Genomic DNA, 27,798 nt, shown 5'->3' with positions numbered 1-27,798 from the left:
GTCTTCGTGTGGAGGACGGTGTGGTAGCATGTGAAAGGTCTGACAGCTAAATCGTCCCCAACAAAGCCGATTATTTGGTAACCGGTGTTTTAATAGCTCGGTTGATTAAACACTTGCAGAGCTTTGCAAAGCGCCGGTAAATCGCTGGTAAATCGCTTCATCGCTAACGTTAGTTAGCTATGTTAGTTAGCTAGCGCTAGCTGTTAAGCTAACTAGCTAGCTAGCTAACTGCTACAGTAATTTTAGCCAAACTTGCAAACATATCTGCCCAGATATGTTCCTGGCTGTCCCAGTTCATACTGTACGCGACAGGTAATCAAGCTGTCGCTCTGCTGTGTTTTAATAAAGGCTTTATCGGGCGTTAAAGCTGATTTTGGGTTTGTTTTGCAGCTCCTAAGCGCAGCTGGCTGTCCCGCTGAGCTAACGTGTAGCCATGGAAACGGACTCGTCTCTCCTGAACAGTGAACTGGAGCAGCAGAGGCGAGAGGAGCTTTACCAGCAGCTCTTACTGCAGGTAAAGCCTTTAACAGCGGAGCGAGCACTGATCCTGTCCCCACACCTCTCATGCTACAGTGACCCCAGTGAATGAAGCCGGGCAGGCTGGATGTGTGTGACTCAGTGTGAGAACAGCTCCCATTAGGCTGCAGCCTTCCTCAGCATGTCCCAGCCAGTGTGCGGAAAACACAGAGAGCTCTCCAGAGGTCTTATCCGGAGAGCCTTGCAGAAGTGCTTGACTGGCCTCCAGAAAGTAACCCAAGCTTGCATCACTAGTTTAAAGCCCCTCAAGCTCAGATACGGCCAAGTGCTGACATCAGAATTGAGTTACAGAAAACACACACACACTCACACACTCACACACACACTCACCATCAGGACACAATAACAAGAAACATCTGGTCCTTGGAAAGGCTTTGAGAGAGCTAAATACCAGCTCAGATGAACAACACCACATGACCGATTGCACGGTCATTATTAATTTCCCAAAATGAAGCCAAAATGCAGAAGCAGGGAGTGAAAAATTAAGCACACCCTCACCCTCAGGGCACCAGTGGCAAATTTGTCACCAATCCTGGTGTTCCAGGTATGGCTTGTTTTGGGAGGGCTTCCAGGAGAAAGCGTCATCTTTCTAAAAAGAACATGGAACCACAGCTTAAGGATGCAATGTTGCGTCTGAACTAACTACAAAATGTCTGGAACATCATCCTTTGGACAGATGAGAAGCACAGTGATGGAGGAGTAATTATTTGGACATCTGGCAGCCATTTAGTCAGTCACAACTTCCTCTGTATATCAATGTATATTAGAGCCAAATGTAAGCCCATCTATCCCACATGCTGAAATTGGGTCATGCAACAGGACAAAGATCCCAAGCACAGTAACAGATTCACAGCAGAACGGCTGAGAAATCGGAGGAATGAAGGTGTTGCTCTGTCCCAGTCAAAGCCCAGACCTCAACCCAACTGAAATGCTGTGGCGGGACCTTAAGAGAGCGGCGTATAAAGAAATGCCCACAAAGTAAGCAATGAACTGAAGCAATGTTGTGAAGAGAAGTGGGTCAGAATGAATCTGGAGAGACTGATCGTCAAACGGAAAACCATTACTTCAAGTTATTGTTGCTAAAGGCGTTTTTTCAAGCTATTGGTCAGATTGACGTTTCAACATTTATTAAAGGATTGATTTAAGATAAGATAAGATAAGATAAGATAAGATAGTCCTTTATTAGTCCCGCAGTGGGGAAATTCTCAGTGTAACAGCAGAAAGGGATAGCAGGACACTCAGTTACAAAAATTTAGATAAATAATTTACACAATATACACAATATAAATAAGAATTAAAAAAGCAATAACAATGTTAAAACATAATTGCTTGTTTTCAATACCTGCAATGTTTATTTTTATTTTTAGGCGGTATAACGGTATGGAAAATAAGTGGATACCGCTCAACCTGAGGTAAATCACAAAATCAAAAAATATATATTTATTTATTTATTTATTTATTTTTGTGATTTGCCTCGGGTTGAGCGGCATCCACTTCTTTTTCGTACTGTTATACCGTCTAAAAAAATATATGTATATATATATCTGCACTTATTTAAACGGTGGTGAACCTCAATAACGCTTTAACTGGAGAAGCTCAGAGGGAACGTTTTTAGTAGTTAGTGATTTGAAGGCGGAAAGACTTCTAAGCTGCTGTGATAAGGAATTCCAGAGGCAGTGGCACTGAACGATTTGGCTCCAGTTTTAGATAAGGTTGCAAGAGGGTTGCTAAGAAGGCCTGCTTCAGAAGACCTAAGTAAACAGGTGGGTGTATATGAGACTGCAGGTTTGGACAGTTAACAAGGTGCAGTATTAGGATTTTAAGCTGGATGTGGCCTGGAAGCAGAAGCCAGTGCGGCTGCTGCTGAAAGTGTGCTGAGTAGTCGGGCAGCAGGGTTCTGGATGTGTCTCAGCCTGTTCAAATATTTGTTACATCCCTAACCTCATTCATAATGATCATCTGAAGGCGGTAAACCATTGCTTGTCGCAGTCGGCTGCTGTAGAGTTCAGCACCATGGCTGTAAATCAGTAAAGTTATCTTGTGGATGGCAGATTGCAGTCAACACTCCTTTCAGTCATATGGTTGAACGTGGGTGTGAGAACGCTTCCCAGCACTGACGTCTGGAGGGTGTGTTTAGGTGTGCAGTTCTTTGATACTGTGAATGCCATCAATCAACGCCACTCAACTGTGGCACCTCATTGAGCTTTACAGACACAACAAATGCTGGAGTGAAGGACGTTACAGTATTTGTAAAAGGCGTGTAAACACACTGTGCAGCTTATTAATAAGCATTCAGTTTATTAAGGATAAAGATTCACATGTGAAAAAGTATTTGCACCCTGAGCTTCTCAATCAGGTGACAGTTGGGTTCAGATGGTGGCTCTGGGATGTTCTGGGACTGCTTTGCTTCCTCTGGCACTGGAAACCTGCAGCATGTGGAGGAAGGGCAAGATGGAGGCAATCAAGTATCAGCAAATCCTAAGAGAAGACCCTCATGCCTTCTGTGAGAAGGCTGACGATCGGGCTTCATCTGACCTTCCAACAGGACAGTGATCCCTAGCATACCTCAAGAGTCCACAGAGGCTTGGTTTCAGAAGAAGTCCTAGAAGATTCTGGAGTGGCTGTCACTGTCGCCTGACTCGAACATCATAGTAAGTCTTTGGTGGGATTTGCAGAAGCCTGTTGCAAACTCTAGTATATCAAGAAGTACATGGGCAGTGGCTGGAGGCCAAGAAGCTGGTGTCTGGCAGTGCATCAGGTCAGAACAGCAGAAGGGTGCTTTACTGAGTACTACACAGAACCTTGCTTTTACTGAAGAACCCTTGAAGAGCTCCTTTGTTCTCTGAGGTTTAACCATTGGCTTAACGTTCTCTTCCTAGCCGAGACAAACAAGGGAGTAGTGTGATTGGGAGTGTTTTACACATGCTTGTTTGTGTCTTTCCTGTTTTAGACCGTGGGAAAAATCCAGAGTGATGGTGCTCCATCCAAAGTCATCCGCCCACAGCCAGGTTAGTCTTCAAATAGCATGTCTGTGACTGTTGTGTAACCTCAGCCTTTCTGTAACCCGCTGCTGCTTATTTACAAAGACTTTGATCTGTTGCTCAATCTCCTGCATGTGAAGTTCTTGCTGGACGGGGTCAAACAGACAGACAGTCAAACATTCCGGCAAGATCAAACGTTAGTGTTGGATTTGTTGGTCTCCAAACAAGACTACAGTTACCATAGCAATTCTCTTTTAGAGTTGATTCAAGGTTAAGGTTAGATTTAAGGTTTAGGTTTAAGTTGGGATTAGGATTTAGAGTTGATTTAGGGTTTAGGTTTAGGTTTAAGTTGGGGTTAGGATTTAGAGTTGATTTAAGGTTAAGGTTTAGGTTTAATTTGGGGTTAGGATTTAGAGTTGATTTAAGGTTAAGGTTTAGGTTTAAGTTGGGGTTAGGATTTAGAGTTGATTTAAGGTTAAGGTTTAGGTTTAAGTTGGGGTTAGGATTTAGAGTTGATTTAAGGGTAAGGTTTGGCTTTTTAGTTGAGGTTAAGATTTAGAGTTGATTTAAGGGTAAGGTTTAGGTTTAATTTGGGGTTAGGATTTAGAGTTGATTTAAGGTTAAGGTTTAGGTTTAAGTTGGGGTTAGGATTTAGAGTTGATTTAAGGTTAAGGTTTAGGTTTAATTTGGGGTTAGGATTTAGAGTTGATTTAAGGGTAAGTTTTAGGTTTAATTTGGGGTTAGGATTTAGAGTTGATTCAAGGTTTAGGTTTAAGTTGGGGTTAGGATTTAGAGTATATTTAAGGTTAAGGTTTAGGTTTAAGTTGGGGTTAGGATTTAGAGTTGATTCAAGGTTAAGGTTTAGGTTTAAGTTGAGGTTAGGATTTAGAGTTGATTTAAGGGTAAGGTTTAGCTTTTTAGTTGAGGTTAAGATTTAGAGTTGATTTAAGGGTAAGGTTTAGGTTTAATTTGGGGTTAGGATTTAGAGTTGATTTAAGGGTAAGGTTTTGGTTTAAGTTGGGGTTAGGATTTAGAGTTGATTCAAGGTTTAGGTTTAATTTGGGGTTAGGATTTAGAGTTGATTTAAGGGTAAGGTTTAGCTTTTTAGTTGAGGTTAGGATTTAGAGTTGATTTAAGGGTAAGGTTTAGGTTTAATTTGGGGTTAGGATTTAGAGTTGATTTAAGGTTAAGTTTAGGGTTAAATTTAGACTGTTTATTGACTTCGCCACTGAGCTGCATGCAGCACACTGGAGGGACTTCAACACATGTAACTGCCCTCCTGTTGGCTGTTAGCTCTGTTTGTGCCAATGGCATCCTCTTGCGACGCTCACATGTAAATGTCACAAGTGTAGATGCTCTGGCTGATCACTCGGAGCGCCTCTAGTTTCACGAGCAGTTTAGCGAGCGCACTAAAGAACTTTGCATGATAAACCTATGTCCCGCTGTTATTACCACATGGGCTGCGTCTCCCTTTGGGCCATGGTCTGAGACACTTTTCACACCTACCAAACAAGGAATTTAAACACGACACAAAATGGACCACTGTCTGCCACAAATCTAATGATCTATTCATTCAAAATCAATACTGTTTTTGATAATCAATACAGTACTGCAAAACATAATATTGTGAAATTTCGAAATGTCAATATTTTCTCTCTCTCTCTCTCTCTCTATATATATATATATATATATATATATATATAATGTGCGTGTATATATATATATATATATATATATATATATATATATATATATATATAGTGTCCTCCATAATTATTGACACCCCTGGTTAAGATGTGTTCTTTAGTTTTTTTCTAAATAATATAGGACCACGATGGAAAAAAGAGTAAAATCCAACCTTTAACTCAAGTGAATTTATTCAGTAGGAAAAAAATTCCACATTAAGAAATAATTGTTTAACATCAAATCATGTGTGCCACAATTATTGGCACCCCTGATGTTAATACTTTGTACAACCCCCTTTTGCCAACAAAACAGCACCTAATCTTCTCTTATAATGTTTCACAAGATGGGAGAATACAGATAGAGGGATCTTTGACCATTCCTCTTTGCACAATCTCTCTAAATCATCCAGCGACCTGGGTCCTCTCCTCTGCACTCTCCTCTTCAGCTCACCCCACAGGTTTTCAATGGGGTTGAGGTCTGGGGACTGAGGTGGCCATGGGAGGAGCTTGATTCTGTGTGTGGTGAACCATTTCTGTGTAGATTTGGCCATATGTTTTTGGTCATTATCTTGCTGAAAGACCCAGTGACGACCCATCTTCAGCTTTTGGGCAGAAGCCACCAGATTTTGTTTTAAAATGTCCTGGTTTTTCAAAGCATTCATGATGCCATGCACCCTAACAAGGTTCCCAGGGCCTTTGGAAGAGAAACAGGCCCACAGCATCACTGATCCTCCCCCATATTTCACAGTGGGCATGAGGTGCTTTTCTGCATACTCAGCTCTTGTGTTAGGCCAGACCCACTTAGAGCATTTGTTGCCAAAAAGCTCTATCTTAGTTTCATCTGACCAAAGCACACGGTCCCAGTTGAAGTTCCAGTACTGCTTAGCAAACTCCAGACGTTTGCGTTTATGATTGTGAGTGAGAAAAGTTTTTTCCGTGCATGCCTCCCAAACAGCTTGTTGGCATGCAGATAGCACCTGATGGTTGTTTTGGAGAATTTGTGACCCCAAGAAGCTACCATTTGTTGCAATTCTGTAACAGTGAGCTTTGGAGACCTTTTTATTTCTCCTCTCATCCTCCTCACTGTGCGTGGTGGCAAAATAAACCTGCGTCCTCGTCCAGGCTTGTTTACCACTGTTCCAGTTGTTTTAAACTTCTTAATAATTCCTCTGACAGTAGATATGGACAGGTGGAGGTGAGTGGCTATTTTTTTGTAGCCATTGCCTGACTTGTGGAGGTCAACACACATCTGCCTTACTTGAATGGTATGTTCCTTTGTCTTTCCCATGTTGAAGAGAAATGGCCTCTGTGTCACGTCATATTTATATCCCAGGGAAACAGGAAGTTGTGAATTACTAATTAAATGTTCTCTGATCAACTTCGTAAACTACTGTAGAATTGACAGAAAAAAACAGCAGATCTGCTTAACCATCCAGATCTACCCTACACAAAAGCACAATGAGTGGCTCTCACCCTTACCTAGTGAGCAAGTGTGTTTATACAGAGATTTGCTAAGGGGGTCAAACCACAGGGAGTCAGTATCAAGTAAGTGAGACCCCTGTTAAAAACAAAACAGCCTCATTAGATTGCAAACCAGCCACCCTGGATCCTAAATCCTCACACACAAGCAAAACCAGGGGTCCCACCTCCAGCCCTGAGACGGTGCATTTCATTAGTGGAACATGGAAACGCCTTCAGGTGCAGGGAACACTTCCACTGGCTGTATTGTACAACACGATACACTATATTGACAAAAGTATTGGGACACCTGCTAATTTATTGCGTCTTCTGACATCAGTGGTACTTCCCAACCTCCAAATCCCAAAGGTATTGGATGGAGCACCATCCATCATAAATCCGAAGAACACAGTTCTTTTACTGCTCCAGAGCTCAATGCTGGGGGCTTTATACCCCTCTAGCTCATGCATGGCATTAGGCTTGCTGTCGCTAGGTTCATGGTTATCTCCAGAGAGGCATATTCAATTTGTGTGTGAGCGCGCATTTGCATATCTGCCAAACAGCAATGGGTGCAAAGGAAAGTAGGGAAATGCCTCGTTAGAAGGAGTGCCTGCCAAAATCTGGACTGTAGAGTATCCTGTTGTTTTCTGAGACAGTTCCTATACTGTAAAAGTCTCATGTTCAGAAAGTCGTAGCCATATGCGGCAGCTGAAAAGCGCCTGGTGAAACAAACTCCTGAACAGATCATGCTTTTCGAGGGCATGTTCAGACGTTTCTATTTCTTACGCTTTGGCTTCATCTCCTCTTCAACGAGCTTAATCTCAGTACCCCAACAGAGAGAGTTTTCTTTGAGAACATCTTGGTGTTTTTACGGCTCTCCTGGTTCGTTAGGCCGAACGATTTGTCTCTATTTCAAGTGCATTGGTAATTGTGAGCAGCTTAAACTGAATGACAGTGGGCCTTTTTACACATTAATGGTTGCTGCCCTTTCACACACTCTCTAACAATGCTAACAGTGTCTTGAAACTCCCTGTTGGAGAGTTCTGGCAGGACTGGTGATGAATGAACAGGCATGTATTATACAAGCTGTGTGCTTTAGTGGTTTTATACCAGTTTAAATAGAGTTCAGGTTTATAACTGGTATATCTCTAAATGCATGACCAGATAAGACCACAGAGTACTATCTGGGGACCAGGAGTTAGTTTGGGCAAATCAGAGAAAAAAAATCATGTAGCAAGTTGCATAGGCGGGCATTTTTCCAAGTATTTGGACAGATTTACATTACATTACTTTACATTAATGGCATTTAGCTGATGCTCTTATCCAGAGCGACTTACAGGGTTACTCGTATTACAGAGTCGGGCCAATGTAGTATTAGGAGTCTTGCCCAGGGACTCTTACTGGTGTAGCGCAGCACAGTCACCCAGACCAGGAATCAAACCCCAGTCTCCCAGGCAATAACTCTGTGGTGTATATCTCTGCTAGGCCCATCCTATATACAGTGGTAAAGACGGCCATGGCTCGTCTGCTTCATCCTCACACCTGAGATTAACCTAGAACAGTTTCGATTTTAGTCCCCCACTCACTGAGAAAGGGAATCTAGCAATTACCGACAGCATGGCATGTATTTCATTGCCCCCTGAATACTACTTCTCTGAGTAAATGGTCACCCAGCCCGACCTGCTGGAAAATTGCCCGCTGAGGTCCCCTCTACCTGCATCAGACCAGCTGCCACCTACCAGACCGACCAGCAGGCCCCCCACCCACCACCAGCCATACCAGACCAGCGGCACACCCTCCTACCACTGCTACCTGTTTAATGACCATGTTCAAACCTAAATGGACTCTATGGTAACTATCTGCACTATTAATATCACCTCTATTAACTATCTACACCATGATTATTATATTATGATTATGATCAGAGCAGTTCAACAGTTCAGATGGTTTGGAAACTTTTATCAATAATTAATAAATAGTTCTGATCAGAGGAGGACGGGTCGGGTCCCCCTTGTGAGTCTTGGTTCCTCCCGAGGTTTCTTCCCCCAGCTCTGAGGGAGTTTTTCCTTGCCACTGTCGCCGTTGGCTGCTCACTGGGGGGTCTTTGATCCCTCATGTCTTGACTTGACTATTGAGAGTGCAGGATATAAGAGGCTTATGGGAACTCTGGGGCCAGGATACATCGTCCCTAAAAGAGATACTGTTATGCAAGCAGTTATGGCACAATGACAGTGACCCCCCCTTTTAATACAGATTGCTGGTGACTGGAGTCAAACTAAAGAGAGGGCAGAGGGTCGCACCATGGGTAATGTTGCCCAAAACGTAGCCTGCCAGGAGGCCACAGCCGCACTTGAAGAAAAGCAACTCCTGCAGAAAGTGTTTGGCAACTCAAAAGGCTACAACTGTGCCAGCTCACTGGAACTCCACATTCTGCATGCTTGAATGTCTCATGGAACAAAGATGGTCAGTCACCGCTTCGCTATCAGAGCTTGGAACCAGCAAGAGGACTTCCCGAAAGATTAAAGATTTAACAACAGTCCAGTGGAGAGTCTAAGAGGAATCTTCAGTCTGACAGAGTTTCTGGTACAGGACATAAACGCTTTGTGATCTTCCACTCTAAAACACACCACAGGCAAATAAAGGCAGCTGACAGGAAGATCTCAGAGTGTGTGTATATATATAATTATATACAGCTGCGGAAACAGTGAAGAGACCACCCTACATGATCACTTTCTCTGGTTTTACTATTTCTAGGCAGTGTGTTTTAGGGAAATGAACATGTGCGTTGTATTTTATTAACCATGGACTTTTCCCCCAAATTCCAAATAAAAATATCTGCTATTTAGAGTGTTAAATTGCAGAAACGACAACTGCTCAAATACAACTGCTCAAATAATGCAAAGAAATGATGATAATAATTATAATGTAAAGAAGTTATTATTCAGATTTAAACACAGCACTAATAACTGAACTTTGAGAGCAGTCAGAAATCACTATGGTGATCTTTTCATGGGACAACACTGACAAAATGACACTGACCCAATGAAAAGTAGTCTGTGTGCAGCGTATATAACAGTGTACATGTATTCTTCCCTCAAAATAACTCAATATACAGCCATTAATGTCTAAACCACCGGCAACTAAAGTGAGTACACCCCTTAGTGAAAGTTCCTGAAGTGTCAATATTTTGTGTGGCCACCATTATTTTCCAGAACTGCCTTAACTCTCCTGGGCATGGAGTTTACCAGAGCTTCATAGGATGCCACTGGAATGCTTTTCCACTCCTCCATGACAACATCACAGAGCTGGCGGATATTCAAGACTTTGCACTCCTCCACAGTCCGCTTGAGGATGCCCCAAAGATGTTCTATTGGATTTAGGTCTGGAGACATGCTTGGCCAGTCCATCACCTTTACCATGGGGTCATTATCATGCTGGATCACTGCCCTGCGACCCACCTAATTGCCACCACACACGCTTGAGACCATCTGAACCAAACAAATTAATCTTTATTTCATCACACCATAGGACATGGTTCCAGTAATCCATGTCCTTTGTTGACATGTCTTCAGCAAACTGTTTGCGGGTTTTCTTGTGTACAGACTTCAGAAGAGGCTTCCTTCTGGGGTGACAGCCATAGGTCTGAGCACTGACAGGCTGCCCCCCCCACCTCTTCAATCTCTGCAGCAATGCTGACAGCACTTCTACACCTATCTTTTAAAAACAGCATTTGGATGTGAGGTCTGTTCTGAGTGGACCCTGCTCTTTTAAAACGCTGGATGATCTTGATCACTGTGCTGCAGCTCAGTTTCAGGGTGTTGGCAATCTTCTTGTAGCCTTGGCCATCTTCATGTAGCGCAACAATTCGTCTTTTAAGATCCTCCGAGAGTTCTTTGCCATGAGGTGCCATGTTGGAACTTTCAGTGACCAGTATGAGAGAGTGTGAGAGCTGTACTACGAAATTGAACACACCTGCTCCCTATGCACACCCTATGTGTTTATATATGTGTGTGTGTGTGTGTGTGTGTGCGTGTATATGCACATTTTTTATACATGTATATGCTTTTTATATGTTTTTAAAAAAACTCTGATCTGAAGGTTGTTCAACACAAATTGATAGCAAATTGATTTCAATTGTTCAACACCAATTGATAGCACTCTGACCAAGAGCGAACAGTAAACATAAGGTTAGCAGCACTGAGAAATCTGAGCCTTCTCCAAAACCTAAAGATCTATACAGTTTTACAAGCGACTGAAGAATCTGTTAAGAACTAAATTCATTTGAGGCAACAAATTATCTCGAATAGTTTGAGAAAACTTGATGTATTGGGGTTTACAGTGTGGTTGCTAAGCAACACAATCAGATAGGGATGTCCTGATCAAGTTTTTCTTTTGCCCCGGATCCGTCAGAACCGGACTGTCTGCTGATACCAGTATGATTCGATCTTTGTTTATGCAAGTAATACAGCCCCACAACTGGGTAATACGTGCTGATTATGAACGCTACTGAACAGCAGTGACTGATATTTGAATAATAATAATTTATCTTAATCTTTTCTTCAGTGTAAAGTTCTGAACAAAAGCACATCCAAGAAGAATTTCTTTCTTGAGACACTTTTGTGAATCCGGCCCATGATCGGTCATATCAGCTCAATGCTGGTACCCATCCATGCTGATGTGCCATCTGCAGCTGTTACTGTTACTGTTTCTCCCTTCCTTCCAGGCATGTGCTTGAAGACCTCCTCCCTGACAGACCAGCAGAAAGTCTTCGTGAATATCTGTCAGTCACAGGACGTCCCTCCCCCTCCCCATCTGTCCCAGGATGCGCTGGTGGAGCTCTTGGAGTCGGACGACCCCACAGGATACAAAGTCCCCATGAGCCTTGGTGAAGCCCACACTGAAATGGACAACAGTAAGCATTGTCTGTTATTTTGTGCTACAGGTGGACAATATGGAGTGGGTGATGCTTGTGGACACGAAGGCGCTACAAAGGGACTCATAGAAGAACCTTTTAACACTTTTGGTTCCATAAAGAAAAGTATGTTTGTATTAGAAATTGGCCACTTGATGTAAAGATTTGTATTTTGGTATAAAGATTTATAAATATTTTTCACACTCGCTGGAACAAACTTTTCGTTTTTTGTGGAACCAAAAGTGGTTCTTCTTTGGCAACCTTTTGTAGCACCTTTATTTTTAGGTGTGAAATCAGTTACTTTAAGAGCAATTTCTCCATTTCTCCAAAACAGAAACACCCCACTTTTCACTTGGTACAGATGTGTGTGTGGTGTGGACTGTAATGGACTGTAAATAAGTAATAATTAACAAGCTGCTACTTTGCCATCAGCAGCCGGAGTCAGAGAGAGCACAACTGGCCGTGCTATCTCCCCTCATCACTCTTAAAGGGATGTTGGCTGGCACAGGCGTTTGTGAGCTGGTGCAGTGAAGCTGGGGACCTGGCACTTTCCTCAGAGCATGTCGGCTACCCAGTTCAAAAGGAGGCGTGGCCGGCTTCACATGTATCAGGGAAGACGAAATTAGGAGGAAAAAAGGCAAACATTTGACCAACAAATTTAGAATGAGTAGGATTTAAGGCTGTGGGCTGATCAGCATTTTCCATTATATTGGTAAATAAACAAAACATGTTAATTAGTTTGATTTACATTTCCTGCTTACATCACATGACTTGCCGTGAAACTGCAAGTGGAGGATTGTGCATGTCCCAAAGATTAGGAGAGGAGCAGACTAAGGAGCTGTCACTATGATCGCTGGTGCGAATCCCGGTCATGCTGTTAGCCATCGGCAGCTGATGCTCGGCCTTGCTCTCTCCAGGGTGGGTAGATGGCGCTCTCTCTCCCCACATTGCTTCGCTGCTGTGCTGCTAGCGGTTGCCCGGGGGTGTGTGTTGGCCGCCCTCACTTGGCATTGGTGCAGCATTTAGAATCACTTTGAATTTGGATGGAAATGATGACATAAAAAGCACTTCAGGGGACAGACAGGTGAAGCTGCTTTGGTACCTGTGTTTCAAGAAACCAGGGGAAAATGTGTCTGTCTGGAAAGTGGTGAACTAGGGTTTGTTGTTTTGTTGGACGTGCAAAATTCCATGCTGATGCTTCCAATTTGGTGCCAGCAGTATGACTGGGTGTGATGGGGTGTGGTCCTTCAGACGACAGGAAAGGGACATGTGGTGGTTGTCATCTACTTAATATGCCATTACTTTTGTACACACACAGGTTAAGGTCTTTGCTCAAGGGCCCAACAGTGGCAGCTTGCCGAGCCTGGGTATCAAACCCACAACCCTGTCATCAATAGTCCGGTGCTCTGAAAATGCAGAAGTGTGTCTGTGTAAAAAAATGTATAAACACATGTAATTTGACCTGTTTTACCTAAAGGTTTTACCCAAACTTCAATCAGTAAAATTTATTTTGTCTTGTTACGGTTGTAAAAAAAGTAATTAGTAATTTGTATAATATATATATATAAATAGATAAAATAAAAGATAAGCTGAAAATATAATAATAAAATAACATTTTGTCCATATGCAAGTTATAATGGTTTAGTGAATTCTGTTCATTCCTTAAAAGTGGGAACCAGTATTGTGGTACTTCCTTTAAAAAGTAATCCATTACAAATTACTAATTACTTTTTTTACAACCGTAACAAGACAAAATAAATTTTTAAAATTTGGTGCCAAAGCATTTGCACAAGTGTGTGTGTAATATATATATATATATATACAGTGCCCTCCATAATTATTGGCACCCCTGATGTTAATACTTTGTACAACCCCCTTTTGCCAACAAAACAGCACCTAATCTTCTCTTATAATGTTTCACAAGATGGGAGAATACAGATAGAGGGATCTTTGACCATTCCTCTTTGCACAAAAGAGGAATTCTCTCTAAATCATCCAGCGACCTGGGTCCTCTCCTCTGCACTCTCCTCTTCAGCTCACCCCACAGGTTTTCAATGGGGTTGAGGTCTGGGGACTGAGGTGGCCATGGGAGGAGCTTGATTCTGTGTGTGGTGAACCATTTCTGTGTAGATTTGGCCATATGTTTTTGGTCATTATCTTGCTGAAAGACCCAGTGACGACCCATCTTCAGCCATCTTCAAACTCCAAACGTTTGCGTTTATGATTGTGAGTGAGAAAAGTTTTTTTCCGTGCATGCCTCCCAAACAGCTTGTTGGCATGCAGATAGCGCCTGATGGTTGTTTTGGAGACTTTGTGACCCCAAGAAGCTACCATTTGTTGCAATTCTGTAACAGTGAGCTTTGGAGACCTTTTTATTTCTCCTCTCATCCTCCTCACTGTGCGTGGTGGCAAAATAAACCTGCGTCCTCGTCCAGGCTTGTTTACCACTGTTCCAGTTGTTTTACACTTCTTAATAATTCCTCTGACAGTAGATATGGACAGGTGGAGGTGAGTGGCTATTTTCTTGTAGCCATTGCCTGACTTGTGGAGGTCAACACACATCTGCCTTACTTGAATGGTATGTTCCTTTGTCTTTCCCATGTTGAAGAGAAATGGCCTCTGTGTCACGTCATATTTATATCCCAGGGAAACAGGAAGTTGTGAATTACTAATTAAATGTTCTCTGATCAACTTCGTAAACTACTGTAGAATTGACAGAAATACTTTAATTACATTTATTTCCTAAGAAATGTTAGGGGTGCCAATAATTGTGGAACAGGGGATTTTATGAAGAAGAATTATTTCTTAATGTGGGATTTTTTTTTCCCTTCTTAAAATTCACTTGAGTTAAAGGTTGGATTTTACTCTTTTTTCCATCGTGGTCCTATATTATTTAGAAAAAAACTCTAAAATTTATTAGAAGCTAAAGAACACATCTTAACCAGGGGTGCCAATAATTATGGAGGGCACTGTATATGTGTGTATATATATATATATATATATATATATATATATACACACTTGTGCAAATGCTTTAGCCTTTTGTTTTATTACATTTCCAGGCATAATGAGGTTGCTTTGTCATTTATGATGATTCAGGCCAGCACAGTGTTCCTTTCTAAGCCCTTGCTGTTTAGCTTTCCTGAGTTTTTGGACATCACTGTGTGTCCAGCTTATAAAATCTCTCTGTTTTGCCAGGCTCCAAAAGCTGCACCGTCTATGATGTGGTGATTAATGAGGAATTCTTCCAGAAATGCCAGGTATATTGTGTGTGTGTGTGTGTGTGTGTGTGTGTTTAAGGGTACTTAGATATAAAAGCAGCAGGTCTATCTATATCTTTTCTGGAAGTCCATGGTTTGATGGATTTCTTTTTTCCCCTTCCACAGAAGGACACATTGTTCCAGCAGTTTCTGATTGCAGTGTGTCTGGAGGGACTGGAGAACAAATACAGCTTGGAGCTAAGCCGAGGTGAGGCTGTCCTGTGCTGAGGCTCATATTTGTAAGGTCAAAACACACCAGATTTGCTCATAAATCATTTTCTTTATTATTACATGTCTCTACCCTGCTGCCGATCTGCCAGTTGCTGTTAGTGCAGTTAGTGATTAACACTTATTAATGCTTCCGTTTTTGTGTTTAGTTCATTGTTGACAGCATGTGAACTGCTTTGCAGTTGCTCACACCTCTGACTTTCAAAGTCTTGACATTTTATGCTGCAGCAAAAGTATCCAAACGGACACCAGTGGAGTCTAACAGACCTCTCTTTCTGTGCTGGCCCTGAAAAACCTTGTTTGGGACATCCCTGTTGAGAAGTTCCACAAAGAACATTTTCACATGATAATCACGCTGATAAATGACACTTTGTTTCAGACCTGGCTAGTGCGCCCCCTAGAGGTCAACAGTTCAGTTCTGCTGCGTCTGTAACGCCACCTCAGTCAATTATGAAATGAGGAGGGTTTTTGCCTTTGTTATAGCAGTGGGCAGCGGCCTTCCGAATGTTGACATTCCCGAAGATTGTCACGCGACATACAATAGACATATGAAGAGCTTTTTATATATATATATAATAAGGGCAGTGGTGGCTCAGCAGTTAGAGCGCCGGGATATCGATAACAAGGTTGTTTGTTTTATAGGGTGCTTGTTTTATAGAGTGTTTTATAGAGTTTGATTTATAGGGTGTTTGGTTTATAGAGTGTTTGGTTTATAGAGTTTGATTTATAGGGTGTTTGGTTTATAGGGTGATTGTTTATAGGGTGTTTGGTTTATAGAGTGTTTGGTTTATAGGGTGTTTGGTTTAAAGAGTTTGATTTACAGGGTGTTTGGTTTATAGAGTGTTTGGTTTATAGGGTATTTGTTTTATAGAGTGTTTGGTTTATAGAGTTTGATTTATAGGGTGTTTGGTTTATAGAGTGTTTGGTTTATAGAGTTTGATTTATAGAGTGTTTGGTTTATAGGGTGTTTGTTTTATAAAGTGTTTGGTTTATAGAGTTTGATTTATAGGGTGTTTGGTTTATAGAGTGTTTATTCTTACACAAACAGAATCAGAAATACTTTATTGATCTCAGGAGGAAAACTGCAGTTGTTACAGTTGCAAACGTTCGTGTAAGAATAAACACTATAAAATAAAGTTAATCTGTCAGACGAGGAAAAGTCTTTCAGTTATTCGGTTGGTTATAGCTAGCTGTGCAACGACTACGGCTATTCATTTCCATAGTCTCCGTTTGGGAAGATCTAACGTTCCTCCCATCCTGTCTTTACTCTGGAATCCCGCCTGGTTAGAAACCAGACTATGGTGGAAAAGCTCTGTTCTACCAGCCAGAGAACCACACTCCTTTCTCCGGTTCTAAACCAACTCTAAACGGAGCATTCAGAACATAGGAAGAGGCTAATGCTAATGCCTACACACACTAAATGTTCAGATCACAGAGTTGTAAAGGAGCTGGAGCTGAATGGTCAGGGAGGTCAGGTTTATAGGGTGTTTGGGTTAGAGAGTGTTTGGTTTATAGGGTGTTTGTTTTATAGACTGTTTGGTTTATAGAGTGTTTGTTTTATAGAGTGTTTGGTTTATAGTGTTTTGTTTATAGGGTGTTTGGGTTATAGGATGTTTGTTTTATAGAGTGTTTGTTTTATAGGGTGTTTGGTTTATAGAGTTTGTTTATAGATTGTTTGGGTTATAGGGTGTTTGGTTTATAGGGTGTTTGGGTTATAGAGTGTTTGGGTTATAGAGTGTTTGTTTGATAGAGTGTTTGTTTGATAGAGTGTTTGTTTTATAGGGTGTTTGGTTTATAGAGTTTGTTTATAGAGTGTTTGGTTTATAGAGTTTGTTTATAGAGTGTTTGGGTTATAGGGTGTTTGGTTTATAGGGTGTTTGTTTTATAGAGTGTTTGGGTTATAGAGTGTTTGGGTTATAGAGTGTTTTGTAGGGTGTTTGGTTTATAGAGTTTGTTTATAGAGTGTTTGGGTTATAGAGTGTTTGGGTTATAGAGTTTTATAGTGTGTTTGGTTTATAGTGTGTTTGGGTTATAGAGTGTTTGGGTTATAGAGTTTTATAGTGTGTTTGGGTTATAGAGTTTGGGTTATAGAGTTTTATAGGATGTTTGTTTTATAGAGTGTTTGGTTTATAGAGTGTTTGGGTTATAGAGTGTTTGGGTTATAGAGTTTTATAGAGTGTTTGTTGTATAGAGTGTTTGTTGTATAGTGCTTGGTTTATAGGGTGTTTGTTTTATAGAGTGTTTGTTGTATAGAGTGTTTGTTGTATAGAGTGTTTGGTTTATAGGGTGTTTGGGTTATAGAGTGTTTGGGTTATAGAGTTTTATAGAGTGTTTGTTTTATAGAGTGTTTGTTGTATAGAGTTTGTTTTATAGTGTTTTGTTTATAGGGTGTTTGGTTTATAGAGTGTTTGTTTTATAGTGTTTTGTTTATAGGGTGTTTGGTTTATAGTGTTTTGTTTATAGGGTGTTTGGTTTATAGTGTTTTGTTTATAGGGTGTTTGGTTTATAGGGTGTTTGGTTTATAGAGTGTTTGTTTTATAGAGTGTTTGGGATATAGTGTTTTGTTTATAGGGTGTTTGGTTTATAGTGTTTTGTTTATAGGGTGTTTGGTTTATAGTGTTTTGTTTATAGGGTGTTTGGTTTATAGTGTTTTGTTTATAGGGTGTTTGGTTTATAGTGTTTTGTTTATAGGGTGTTTGGTTTATAGAGTGTTTGTTTTATAGAGTGTTTGGGTTATAGTGTTTTGTTTATAGGGTGTTTGGTTTATAGGGTGTTTGGTTTATAGAGTGTTTGTTTTATAGAGTGTTTGGGATATAGTGTTTTGTTTATAGGGTGTTTGGTTTATAGTGTTTTGTTTATAGGGTGTTTGGTTTATAGGGTGTTTGGTTTATAGAGTGTTTGTTTTATAGAGTGTTTGGGTTATAGTGTTTTGTTTATAGGGTGTTTGGTTTATAGTGTTTGGTTTATAGGGTGTTTGGTTTATAGAGTGTTTTATAGAGTGTTTGGGTTATAGTGTTTTGTTTATAGGGTGTTTGGTTTATAGGGTGTTTGGTTTATAGAGTGTTTGTTATATATAAATATATAAATGATATAAATATAGTAAAGTGGCATATTGGTAATAACTGTGATCATAAATATGGTAAATTATTGCACACATTAAATTGAATGACAGTTCTAACTTGTTACTACAGTGAGTTAACTTACTTGTCAGCCTCAGAACTCCAGGGCAGAAAAGTCAGAGTTGAATTTCAGACACTCAGCATGCTTTGCCACATCAGTCCTGTGTTAGATTAGGATGTGTTGCAAGCTGTTCTTGCACAGAGAGGAGACTCAGAGGACTTGTGGTGCAGAAAACACACGTCAGGCAGCTCATCAGCCAGCTCTCATGCAGTCTGCAGGCAGCCTTACCCCAAGTTTCTAAGCAGTTGCGACAGGATGTATGCACATGACCCTTACGCTCAGCTTCTTACCCTTAACCTCAGTCTACCAGAACATCTCAGGATGGCTTCAGAAAGTCTGTTAACCCTTAAGGCACATGCAATTTTATGTATGTATTTAAACTAGAGTGTAGATGAGCCACGGATGCACCCTGAAACACAGGCGTCCATCTGCTCCACTGCCCACAAACCTGAGTGACCTTGTGAAAGGACGACAGCTCCAGCATCTCCTAAAATCTTGTAGAAGGCCTGCTTTTCTGGACAGTAGAGACAGTTACTCCAATCTCATTACGTCAATCTCATCAAAGGGGATTTTGGGATTTTGTCTTTAAACTTTTATAGAACATTGGAGCAAGTGCATGACGCAGGTCCTCCCGCTACATTGTGAAAATGTTATTTAAAAATGTGTTGCAAAACTTTAGGCAACGCCCTTAAGGAAAGGGGTGTGGCCACAGTGGCCCAGCACTCGGCACAACTCAGAAATACACGGACGCAAGTCTGAATGAACTCCAGTCTGCCTTCATTCAACACAACCCATCACCACCACCCAAACCAAACTAAACAGACATGTCCCCACCCATTTGGACTCTTAAGGGCAGTACAGAGCAAGTGCACCTAACTCAGTCCTGTGGAGGCTCTCCACCAGCGCGCTCCACCTCAGTGTTCATGTCTTGCGTAAATCACCTCCTGGAGCATATAGTCCTAATGGTAGTTAGGAGCGGCCTGGCGGCACCTGGGAGAGGCTGAACCCCTCTTTCTGCCTCCTCTCTCCCGATTTCTTCTGTTTGTCTTTATCTTTGTCACAGTCGATTTACATCATCAGACACAGTTTAGCAAGAGACCTAGAAAGAACCTGGGTGAAATTACAGCTTTATATGATTTAATTTGTTGGAGGAAAATCAAGGTCTGCATTATCTGGCCTTCAGTAAACCGATTGTATTCACCCAAACACTTCAGCAAATTGTTCGCAATGTAGTTGATGAATAGGGTCAGTTAAACTAGACACCCTGCTGTCCACCCTGATTACAGCCAGTAATCCATTTCATCTAAACACTGCTTAGATAGAGAACTTCCAGCAGTTTAAAATTGAGCTAAAAGATTTCCACAAGTGGATCGGTATGCTGCAAATTCCAGAATAGACAGGAAAGACGGTCACCAGAGGCTTACAAACCCAGTTCTACAGCTCTGGGACTCCAGTGAACCACAGGGAGAAACCTTCAGCAATGACTCATCCAGTAAGGGCACACCTATAATTGATTGCTCTGGTCTGAATCAGGTGGAGGGTTTTCCCCTCGGTTTGGTTTGTTTTCACTCATGGAAAATTCAGGCGCACCAAACAACATCACAACACATCACCTGAGAGCGTCCTCTCCGCTTATTGCTCAGCCAAGCTGTCCGGGGCGGGAGCAGCAAAGGAGGAAATACAGGAGGAAGGTCCTGTGTTCTGGACTCCTGCATATTTCTGAGCGACGGCAGTGACGGCACTCGTTCATAGCTGTAGTAGCTAATTATCTACAGACACCTGGCTAAGGGAGGAGTAGTTGAGGAGTACATGCGATAGTGGGGTCGGATTGAGGTCAGATCACGTTCTCACCATAAACAAGCTGCTCCAGAGATAGTTTGGGACTGGACCGAGACCACAAGGATCTTAAGGATCTCAGTGCGGCTGTTTAGTGTCCGATTTAACCGGACTAAGCAGTGCAGGTGTGAAAACTCCCTGAGTTACAGACGAATCCAGACAATCATCTGAGAGTGCAGGCCCTACTTACCTTAGCTAAGATCTTTAGAAAGGGATAACCAAGGCTAACCAAGAGGAACATAAAGACCTGTTTCACAGTTATGCAAGAACATGAGGAGTTAAAAACTGGGCAGTTTGGAAGGCCAGCATCCCGTCCCACCTGGTGTAAAGCTTACACAACATTCCACAATAAGAACAGTCATGCTGCTGGTAGTTTTGCTGCTTCAGGGTCTGAATGACTTGCCATATAAACCTAGCTCCACCCATCACTATATTGTTTCAATCACTAAACAGCTCATTTTCCATCTCATCTTCCTCCTCTAAACTGTATTTCCATCTGCAGTATCTCCAAAGTCCAGCAGCTGATATTGGCCCATTTTTTAAAATTTATTTTTATTTTCCCCATCAATTTAAACCTTACTCTGCTCTATGAAGAGAGGGCGGGGTTACACTTAGGAATTAAGTGATTGACAGACAGCCTTGGCTGGAAGAGACCGGCCATCTGCAGGACCTGCATGTCACCCTTTCTGTTTGCTACATGTAGGAGCGGAGTTGTAGTAGAACTTCCATGAGCTGCATTTTATCCGTTGCAGAGTATACTAAGAATCCAGGGGGGAAATCCGCTCTGCTTTTGCGCTGGAAGCTCAGTGAAGGCGGTCTGAGACACTGAGGCTTGGTCAGGGAGAAGGGGGCGGGTCTGCCAAATGAGTAGGCAAGTCTGACTCCGCCTCTGGCCTCTTCTGTAAAGAAATTTCTATAAAAAGGAAGGAAATGGAACCCCAGCATCTATGTTCTCTACAGTGATTGCTTTGAGAAATGGGTAAAGAGATGTTACATGTTCAGTGTGGGGTGCAGTAGTCATCTAGAGCCGTTAAAAAGAAAAAGAGCTTTAGACCTTCTGCAGGTGTGTATTTCTCAGGATGTGATGTAAAGAGCACAACAAATAAATTCTTACCTTTATTTCTTTTCTTTCTTTCTTTCCTTCCTTTAGACATAAAAATATTGAAGAACAGAAAATTCATGGGCCCTCTCACGGAGCAGAACATTCGCACCAAGGGCAAACCAGTAATTCAGGAGCTCAACACAAAGTAATGTCACACACACACACACACACACACTTACATGTACATATACATGTCTTATTTAATTACCCCGGCCACTCCTTGCTCTCCTATCTAGAGTTGAATACTTTAATGTTTACTCTGCTCGGACACACCCAGATAAAGTCATGAAGTGTGTGGTCACCAAAAGACTAGGCGTGTTCGATCAAGGAAAATCCCCAAACTCCTCAGTGCCGTAGATCTTCATGGCAGGCCTCCAACTTCCCGATCTGATCACGTGTAGCGGCCCTAGGTGAAGCTGTAGGTATGCAGCGTGCTTGTGGAGGTTGATCTATTTCATTAAAGCCATACTGGAAGGACAGGGCTTGATTTAGCCTTTCTGGAAAATTCACCTGTGAAGTGAAACATTTCTTTTCCGCAGAAAAATGGGAAGCTAGAAGTCGAATGACACCGAGTTGGATCACTTAGTGAAATTCCAGGGTCCCGTCATATCTGGCGTAATGAGGAAAACATCATACCAGCAGTCAAACATGGTGATGGTAGTGTGATGGTGTGGGGCTGCTTTGCTGCTTCAGAGTCTAGGAGACTAGGCTTGTTGAATTAAGGAAGATTCTTAAACCCGGTGCCGTGGATCTTCCACCTTCCGACCTGATCACTGTCTTTGCGTCTAATGGCTGCTTCACTGCTTCAGAGTCTAGGAGACAAGGTGTGCTACATAATGGAAAATCCTTAATCCACAGTTCTGTGGGTGTGTTTGGCTAATGTCCAACTTCCTGTCTTTGCAGTGGGCGGGGAGGCTGTCGGCATGCAGGCTGCTCTGGGAACTTGCTGTATTTGATTAAACCCATGTTTGCAGCTCAGAGCCTCATTCAGCCTTTTTTTTAGGTACTTTCAGGTAAAAGCACCTGTCCAAAGGATAACGTCACTTTTCCAGGGGAAAACTGGGAAGCACATTTATAAACATGTCGAAAAGAGAGCGACAGCGCAAGGGAACCCATACTCTCTCCTGCACTACACACACACACAAACACACACAGACAGTTTTCTGAAGGAGCTAGTGCTGAGTGACCAGTTGAAGTGCCTCTGTTCAGTAGAAGTCAAATTACACTAAGTGGAATCACTAAGATGAACCTTTGGAAGGAACTTTTCGGGTCAAGGCTTCATTTAGCCTTTTTTAGAAACGTCGCTTCAGTAAAAGTCCAATTACATTAAGTACATTCAGCTACCATAAACACCAGCTAGTCAACAGCATCAGCTTGTGCTATGCTACTGTAGCACACCTTGTGACACAAGGTAGCAATTAAGTTGTTAGGTGATGGTTTTATGGCTTTTGTGGCAGCTTGACAGATCAGCACATCAATATGAGAGGAAACCACTGCAGCCTTTGCTGTGAGCTGTGAAGGAGCTCAGACCACTAACCCACTAAAACCGCTGTACTAACATCAGATTGAGAGGCCTTGCAAAAGCCGGGCTGCTTGGAGGTTCAGTAGCTTGTTTGAGAGTTAGAACTAAATAAGTGCTTTGACAGCATTACTTAATGGACAAAAGGGACATTTGTTTAATTACATAACTAACTTTATGAAGTAGAAACATATACAGTGGCAAACCCTGTGATTTAATGAGAACTGGGGCTTGGAATCAGCCTTCGTGATGTTTATGTAGGTTGTGTATGTCAGTTGTCATTGAAGACATGTGTAGGTCTTATGTGGCCTTACGAATGCTGCCTTTCAGTAAAGCGGCACTTAGCTGTCATTCAGGCTGCATGAAATAACCAGGGTCTGGGACTAGCAGCTGCATTTATTGACCTCTGTGATTATTAATATCTCACTATTTTTCTTGTTTTTCACTTTTTGACATAAAGACAAGCTCTTTGGGACACATTACGGCTACGGCTATCATGGCTAACATCTTTCTAAATCCATCAATTAATAAATTACAAAAAATAATAAATTATAGATTAATAAAGATAACAACTGCCCAGTCATGGAAACCCATCCCATGAAGCTCCAGGTGCACTTTTTTGTGTTTTTGAGGTTTGAACCTATGCAACTCAGCATTCGGCGACCCCACTCTGAAATGTTACATGATGGAAATCAGTATCTCGTCCTGGGTGGTTACTTTTACTCTTAATATCAATTTTTAATATCAGTTTTCTTTTTTTTATTATTTGTATGTGATTTTCCTATTTGTGCAGTTTTCTTGGGTGCCATGAATTTGTGCTTGGAAATAAAATTATATTATTATTATTGTTGTTATTATTACTATTATTATGACTTTTGTGCTAGAATGGTAGGAGAAATCTCTGGCTTTAATGTAGAGTGAATGTAGGCCTTCTTGATTTTGCAACCAACCCCTGGTCAGAATTGGCCGTGAATTCAGCTGGTCCAGGACAAGCATTAACGTCAAAGTCTTTCGGGGGAAATGTCTGAAAAGCAATGAGGGCCTATGTCATTCCATTGCAGGTTACAGCAGGATTTTTAGCAGGTTATACTGACATGGCTGTGAAAAGTTAATGCAATGATAGCTGCTGGCGTCTGCCGGCGATATTTGCACCAGTCTCCACGTTTTGGCCCCCTGTTCCTTGTTTTTGGTTGTTTTTGGCACCAGAACAGGATTTTCAGGATCATCATTATCATTTAATTCTCTCTTTCTGTTCTGGTGCCAAAAACAACCAAAAACAAGGAACAGGGGGCCAAAACGTGGAGACTGGTTGTTTTTGGTTGTTTTTGGCACCAGAACAGGATTTCCAGGATCATCATTGTCATTTAAATCTCTCTTTCTGTTTCAAGCAATGCTCTAATCATTGGGAATGTTTGCTTTCTGAACAGGGAGTACCAGTCGCAGCCCTCTACAGCTAAAACGTGAGTTCACACTACTTTCTACTTTCACTTTTTCTGCCGAAAAGATCACGTTTGTCTCGATCTGCTTTTCCAAGTAGATAATGGCCATCATCAGCATTTGGAGAGCACTGACCAACTGTGTTATATTTATTAAATCAGTTGGTTCTCACACTGTTCGCTTGGACTCTCTGGTGAACTTTATATTTAAGCAAAATCTACAAAATGCAAACCCAAGAATATGTGACCCCAAGTGGGTCACGTAACAACCATTCTTCCAAAAGTATTGGGACACCTGCTCTTTCATTGCTTCTTCTTATATAAAGGCAGCGTTTGTTGGAGTAGCTGTCTCTACAATCCAGAGAATACGTCTTTCTACGTAATTTTGGATTAGCATTGCTGTGAGAATTTGATTGCATTCAGCAAACAGCGAATTGTTAGTGAGGTCAGGATGTTGGATGATGATCACCATCCCACCACCTCCCCACCCCCCACCTTTTTTTTTATCCCAGAAGCACTGGATGGAGCCCCATCCATCATTCCAGAGAACACAGTTCTCCCATTGCTCCACAGCTCAATGCTGGGGGCTTTGTACCCCGCTTGCCCACACCTGGCGTTTAGCATGTGCTTGGGTTTATCGGTCAGATCTGATGTGGGGTCACAAATGGGGGATCCACTCAGTATTAGGCAGGTGGTTCTAAAATTATGGCTGATCGATGTATATAAATGTTCAGAGTCTGTGTGTAGTGAATTGAGATCTTGGTGGTCTTTGTAAGCCTGCAGCTTCTGTTAAGCAGGTTCCTTTCTTTGTCTCCAGTCCAGAGTTCTGTTTATTGGCAGAGCCCCCTGTTGGACAGGCAGAGTTTCTGATAGCTGAGATCCAGCTGCCTGGAGTGGTGAGTGACAGCAGATCAAGTGTCAGAAATGAAGTTAAGGGTTACACTAGCCAGCCGTGTAAAAGTCGTGTAGTGTCCCCAAGGCTTTAGTCTTCCAACCTGCCTCTGAACTCTCTCTGATGATCTCTCTGTTTATATTCCCCTTCTCTGCCCCCCACTCTCTCCTTTCTTTATCTCAGACGTCAGCTCGCTCACTCCTGCTGGATCTGGGAGAGGACAGACTGGTGCTGAACGCTCGGCCGTCTCTCTTCCAGCTGGATATTTTTTTTCCCTTCCTGATTGACCAAGAAAACAGCGCTGCCCAGTACAACACCAACACTCAGGTAATAGTCGCCTCATATTCTCCTCATAGTCCCTTGTGTGCTGTTCTTTCCAGAGTGAGTGGTCGTAATTTTTTTTTTCTCTGTTTTTTTTATTTTATTTTACACACACAGAGATGTGGGAATGGTTGCGTTTGTATAAACAGCACTGTGCAGAAGGATTCGGCAACCAATCCCACATGTCTCTCAGCATTAAGAGAGTTTTTACTGTAGAAGCTCCAGATCTTATCAGAACAGATAAAGCAGGTGAACATAAATCCAGTAAAAAGGAGAAGCAAGAGCTTCTCATTCTAAAGAAAGTAGTGAGATCTTGTCGGTGTGAGCTAGTCTGAGGAACAGAGCTCGGTTCCTCCAGGTTTCTCCTGGACGCCCCCCAGTCCAGCCAGCACAGCGTGGAGAATGTGTTCAACTCCATCAGCAGCAGCAGCAGCAGCAGCTCACCTGATTTACCATCATTAAGCCCTGATTTACCACCAAACCAGGTGTTGATCTGAGGAGAACTCTGAATAATACTAGACTCTATGAAAGAGGAGAACTTTGGAGATGTTCTAATGATGAACACAGTGATGGAGAACCACCACCACCTTCTGTAGGAATGTTGAAGGAAAAACACCTTCTCAACTTTCAGTGGGAGTTAATGTAATGTAAAGATTTTTTTCCAAGTGATTATTTGGAGCATTTCTATTGGTCCATTGGCCATGGCATTCTGCCACAGTGTAAAGAACAGCTGCCACATTAAGTTTTTTTGCATGACAGCAATAATGTGCGGCATAAAATGTAGGCATCCAGGGTCCCAATGTTGTTTTGGCCCCTTCATATGTGTACGTTAGCCCTCACTTCAGGAAATTGCAGCTTCAATACTTAGGACTGGCTTTCCACCCCCCCCCCCCCCCTCAGTTCTGGGGGTGCTTTATACCCCTCTTTATACCCTACCAGGCCACACCTGGCATTAGGTGCTTGTGGGGATCTGTCTATCTAAGTGTCCTATTATATTGTCAGTACTTCTCTACAGGGACTACACAAACTGTGTGTGTGTGCGTCTGCACATCTGTGTCAGCAGTGGGTGCTGCTTAAAGTTGCTAAAAGCAGTTATTAGAAGGGTGTCCATAAATATTTGGACATAGTGTAAGCTGGAAAGTCACCACAGAGAAGAATTTCTTAGTTCTCTTTTTTTTTCTTCCTGACACTCAACAATCAACCCACCTCCTAATAAACACAAGGTAGATGAATTGACTGTGCTAAATTGACCCTAGGTTTGAGTGTGTGGGTGAATGCCTTGCATGTAATGGTTCTGGGTAGGCTCCACACCCACCATGACTCCAAACAGGAAATTGCAGATAAGAAAATCAATGAATGAATGATTACAAGCTGATATTACTGTTAGATCTCCAGTCCTTTCCAAGCCACATCTACCTCTCTCACTGCATCTGTTATAGGTGTGCACTCTCATAAGGAAGCATGAGTAAAGAATAAACACTGTCTTTTCCTTCTCCTCTCTCGCAGGTTCTTACAGTAACCATGCCCGTGCTCTCTTCATGACTCTACTGTAAAGATATTTATTACCAATAAAACCTTTATTTTGTACCAGGACCACGTTGTATGCCATTTATTTTTCCAATTAGACATCCTTCAAAGAAAAACATACAACGAAAAACAATGAACATGAACTTTAACATGACCGATAATTATATGGGTATCGTTCATTGGAAGCCCCGTTCCTGGCATCGAGTGGGGTGATTTCTGGTCCACCGTTTATCATTAACTATGCAAATTCCCCAGTATACCCTGCATGACATCCTCGGTCATCGCAGAGCTTAATCACTTTCTCACTGTAGCTGCTTGACTTCACTGGTTAAAGATTAGCTTTACAGGTGTTTTTTTTTTGGTGTTTATTTTTAGGGGGGTGGGAAGGCTAGAGTATACCTGCAGGATACCTGCAGGATCCCAAATGTTTTCAGAATGTCCTGAGAATGTTCTCCTGTAAACACCAACAAACCAAACATTCCCCAAACATATATTTGCAGGTTGGTGAGTGTTTGGATCTGTAAGTGTCTGTTGGAGAACATCTGGGTTTATTAAAGAATGTTTGGTTTGTTGGTGGATGTTCGGGTTTGCTAGTGTTTGCTGGAGAATGTTGACCAGTCATCAACAAACCCACACGTTCTCCAGCAACCCCAAATACTCTCAAACGCAGACATTCTCCAACAAGTACCGACAAAACCAAATGATGGTGTTTTCCAAACATCAGCAACCCTAAATGTTGTCCAACACCAAGCGACCTGAACATTTTCCTATAAAGCAGGACATTCTTTAACAAACAAAACAAGACATTGTCCAACACCAACCCCAAACATTGTCCACCAAACACCAACAAGCAACCATCCAAACCAAACCTTCTACAATAATCCTTACCAACCCAAAACATACAAGAAACACCAACCTCAAACG

The 27,798-nt window shown here is 41.9% G+C and overlaps 1 protein-coding gene across 3 annotated transcripts; it reads left to right on the top strand.

Annotated features, from left to right (window-relative positions):
- Nucleotides 1–26,940, top strand: pih1d1 (PIH1 domain containing 1). Of its 3 annotated transcripts, none has more exons than XM_072693401.1 (11): nucleotides 1–77; nucleotides 391–514; nucleotides 3,488–3,545; nucleotides 11,385–11,573; nucleotides 14,772–14,833; nucleotides 14,960–15,041; nucleotides 21,228–21,324; nucleotides 24,126–24,158; nucleotides 24,952–25,030; nucleotides 25,210–25,353; nucleotides 26,854–26,940. In XM_072693401.1, the coding sequence occupies exons 2-11, from the start codon at nucleotides 434–436 to the stop codon at nucleotides 26,887–26,889; spliced, it is 861 nt and encodes a 286-aa protein (XP_072549502.1). In that variant the 5' UTR covers nucleotides 1–77; nucleotides 391–433; the 3' UTR covers nucleotides 26,890–26,940. The 3 variants fall into 3 exon arrangements, with proteins under 3 accessions (XP_072549502.1, XP_072549505.1, XP_072549503.1); XM_072693404.1 differs by having other exon boundaries at nucleotides 8–37; XM_072693402.1 differs by having other exon boundaries at nucleotides 66–136.
- The last annotated feature ends 858 nt before the right edge of the window (nucleotides 26,941–27,798 follow it).

The sequence above is a fragment of the Salminus brasiliensis genome, chromosome 12, assembly GCF_030463535.1.
Source record: "Salminus brasiliensis chromosome 12, fSalBra1.hap2, whole genome shotgun sequence".
In the NCBI taxonomy this organism is placed as follows: domain Eukaryota; kingdom Metazoa; phylum Chordata; class Actinopteri; order Characiformes; family Bryconidae; genus Salminus; species Salminus brasiliensis.
The sequence above is the reverse complement of the archived record's forward strand: the minus strand, read 5'-3'. Positions and strand labels throughout refer to the sequence as shown.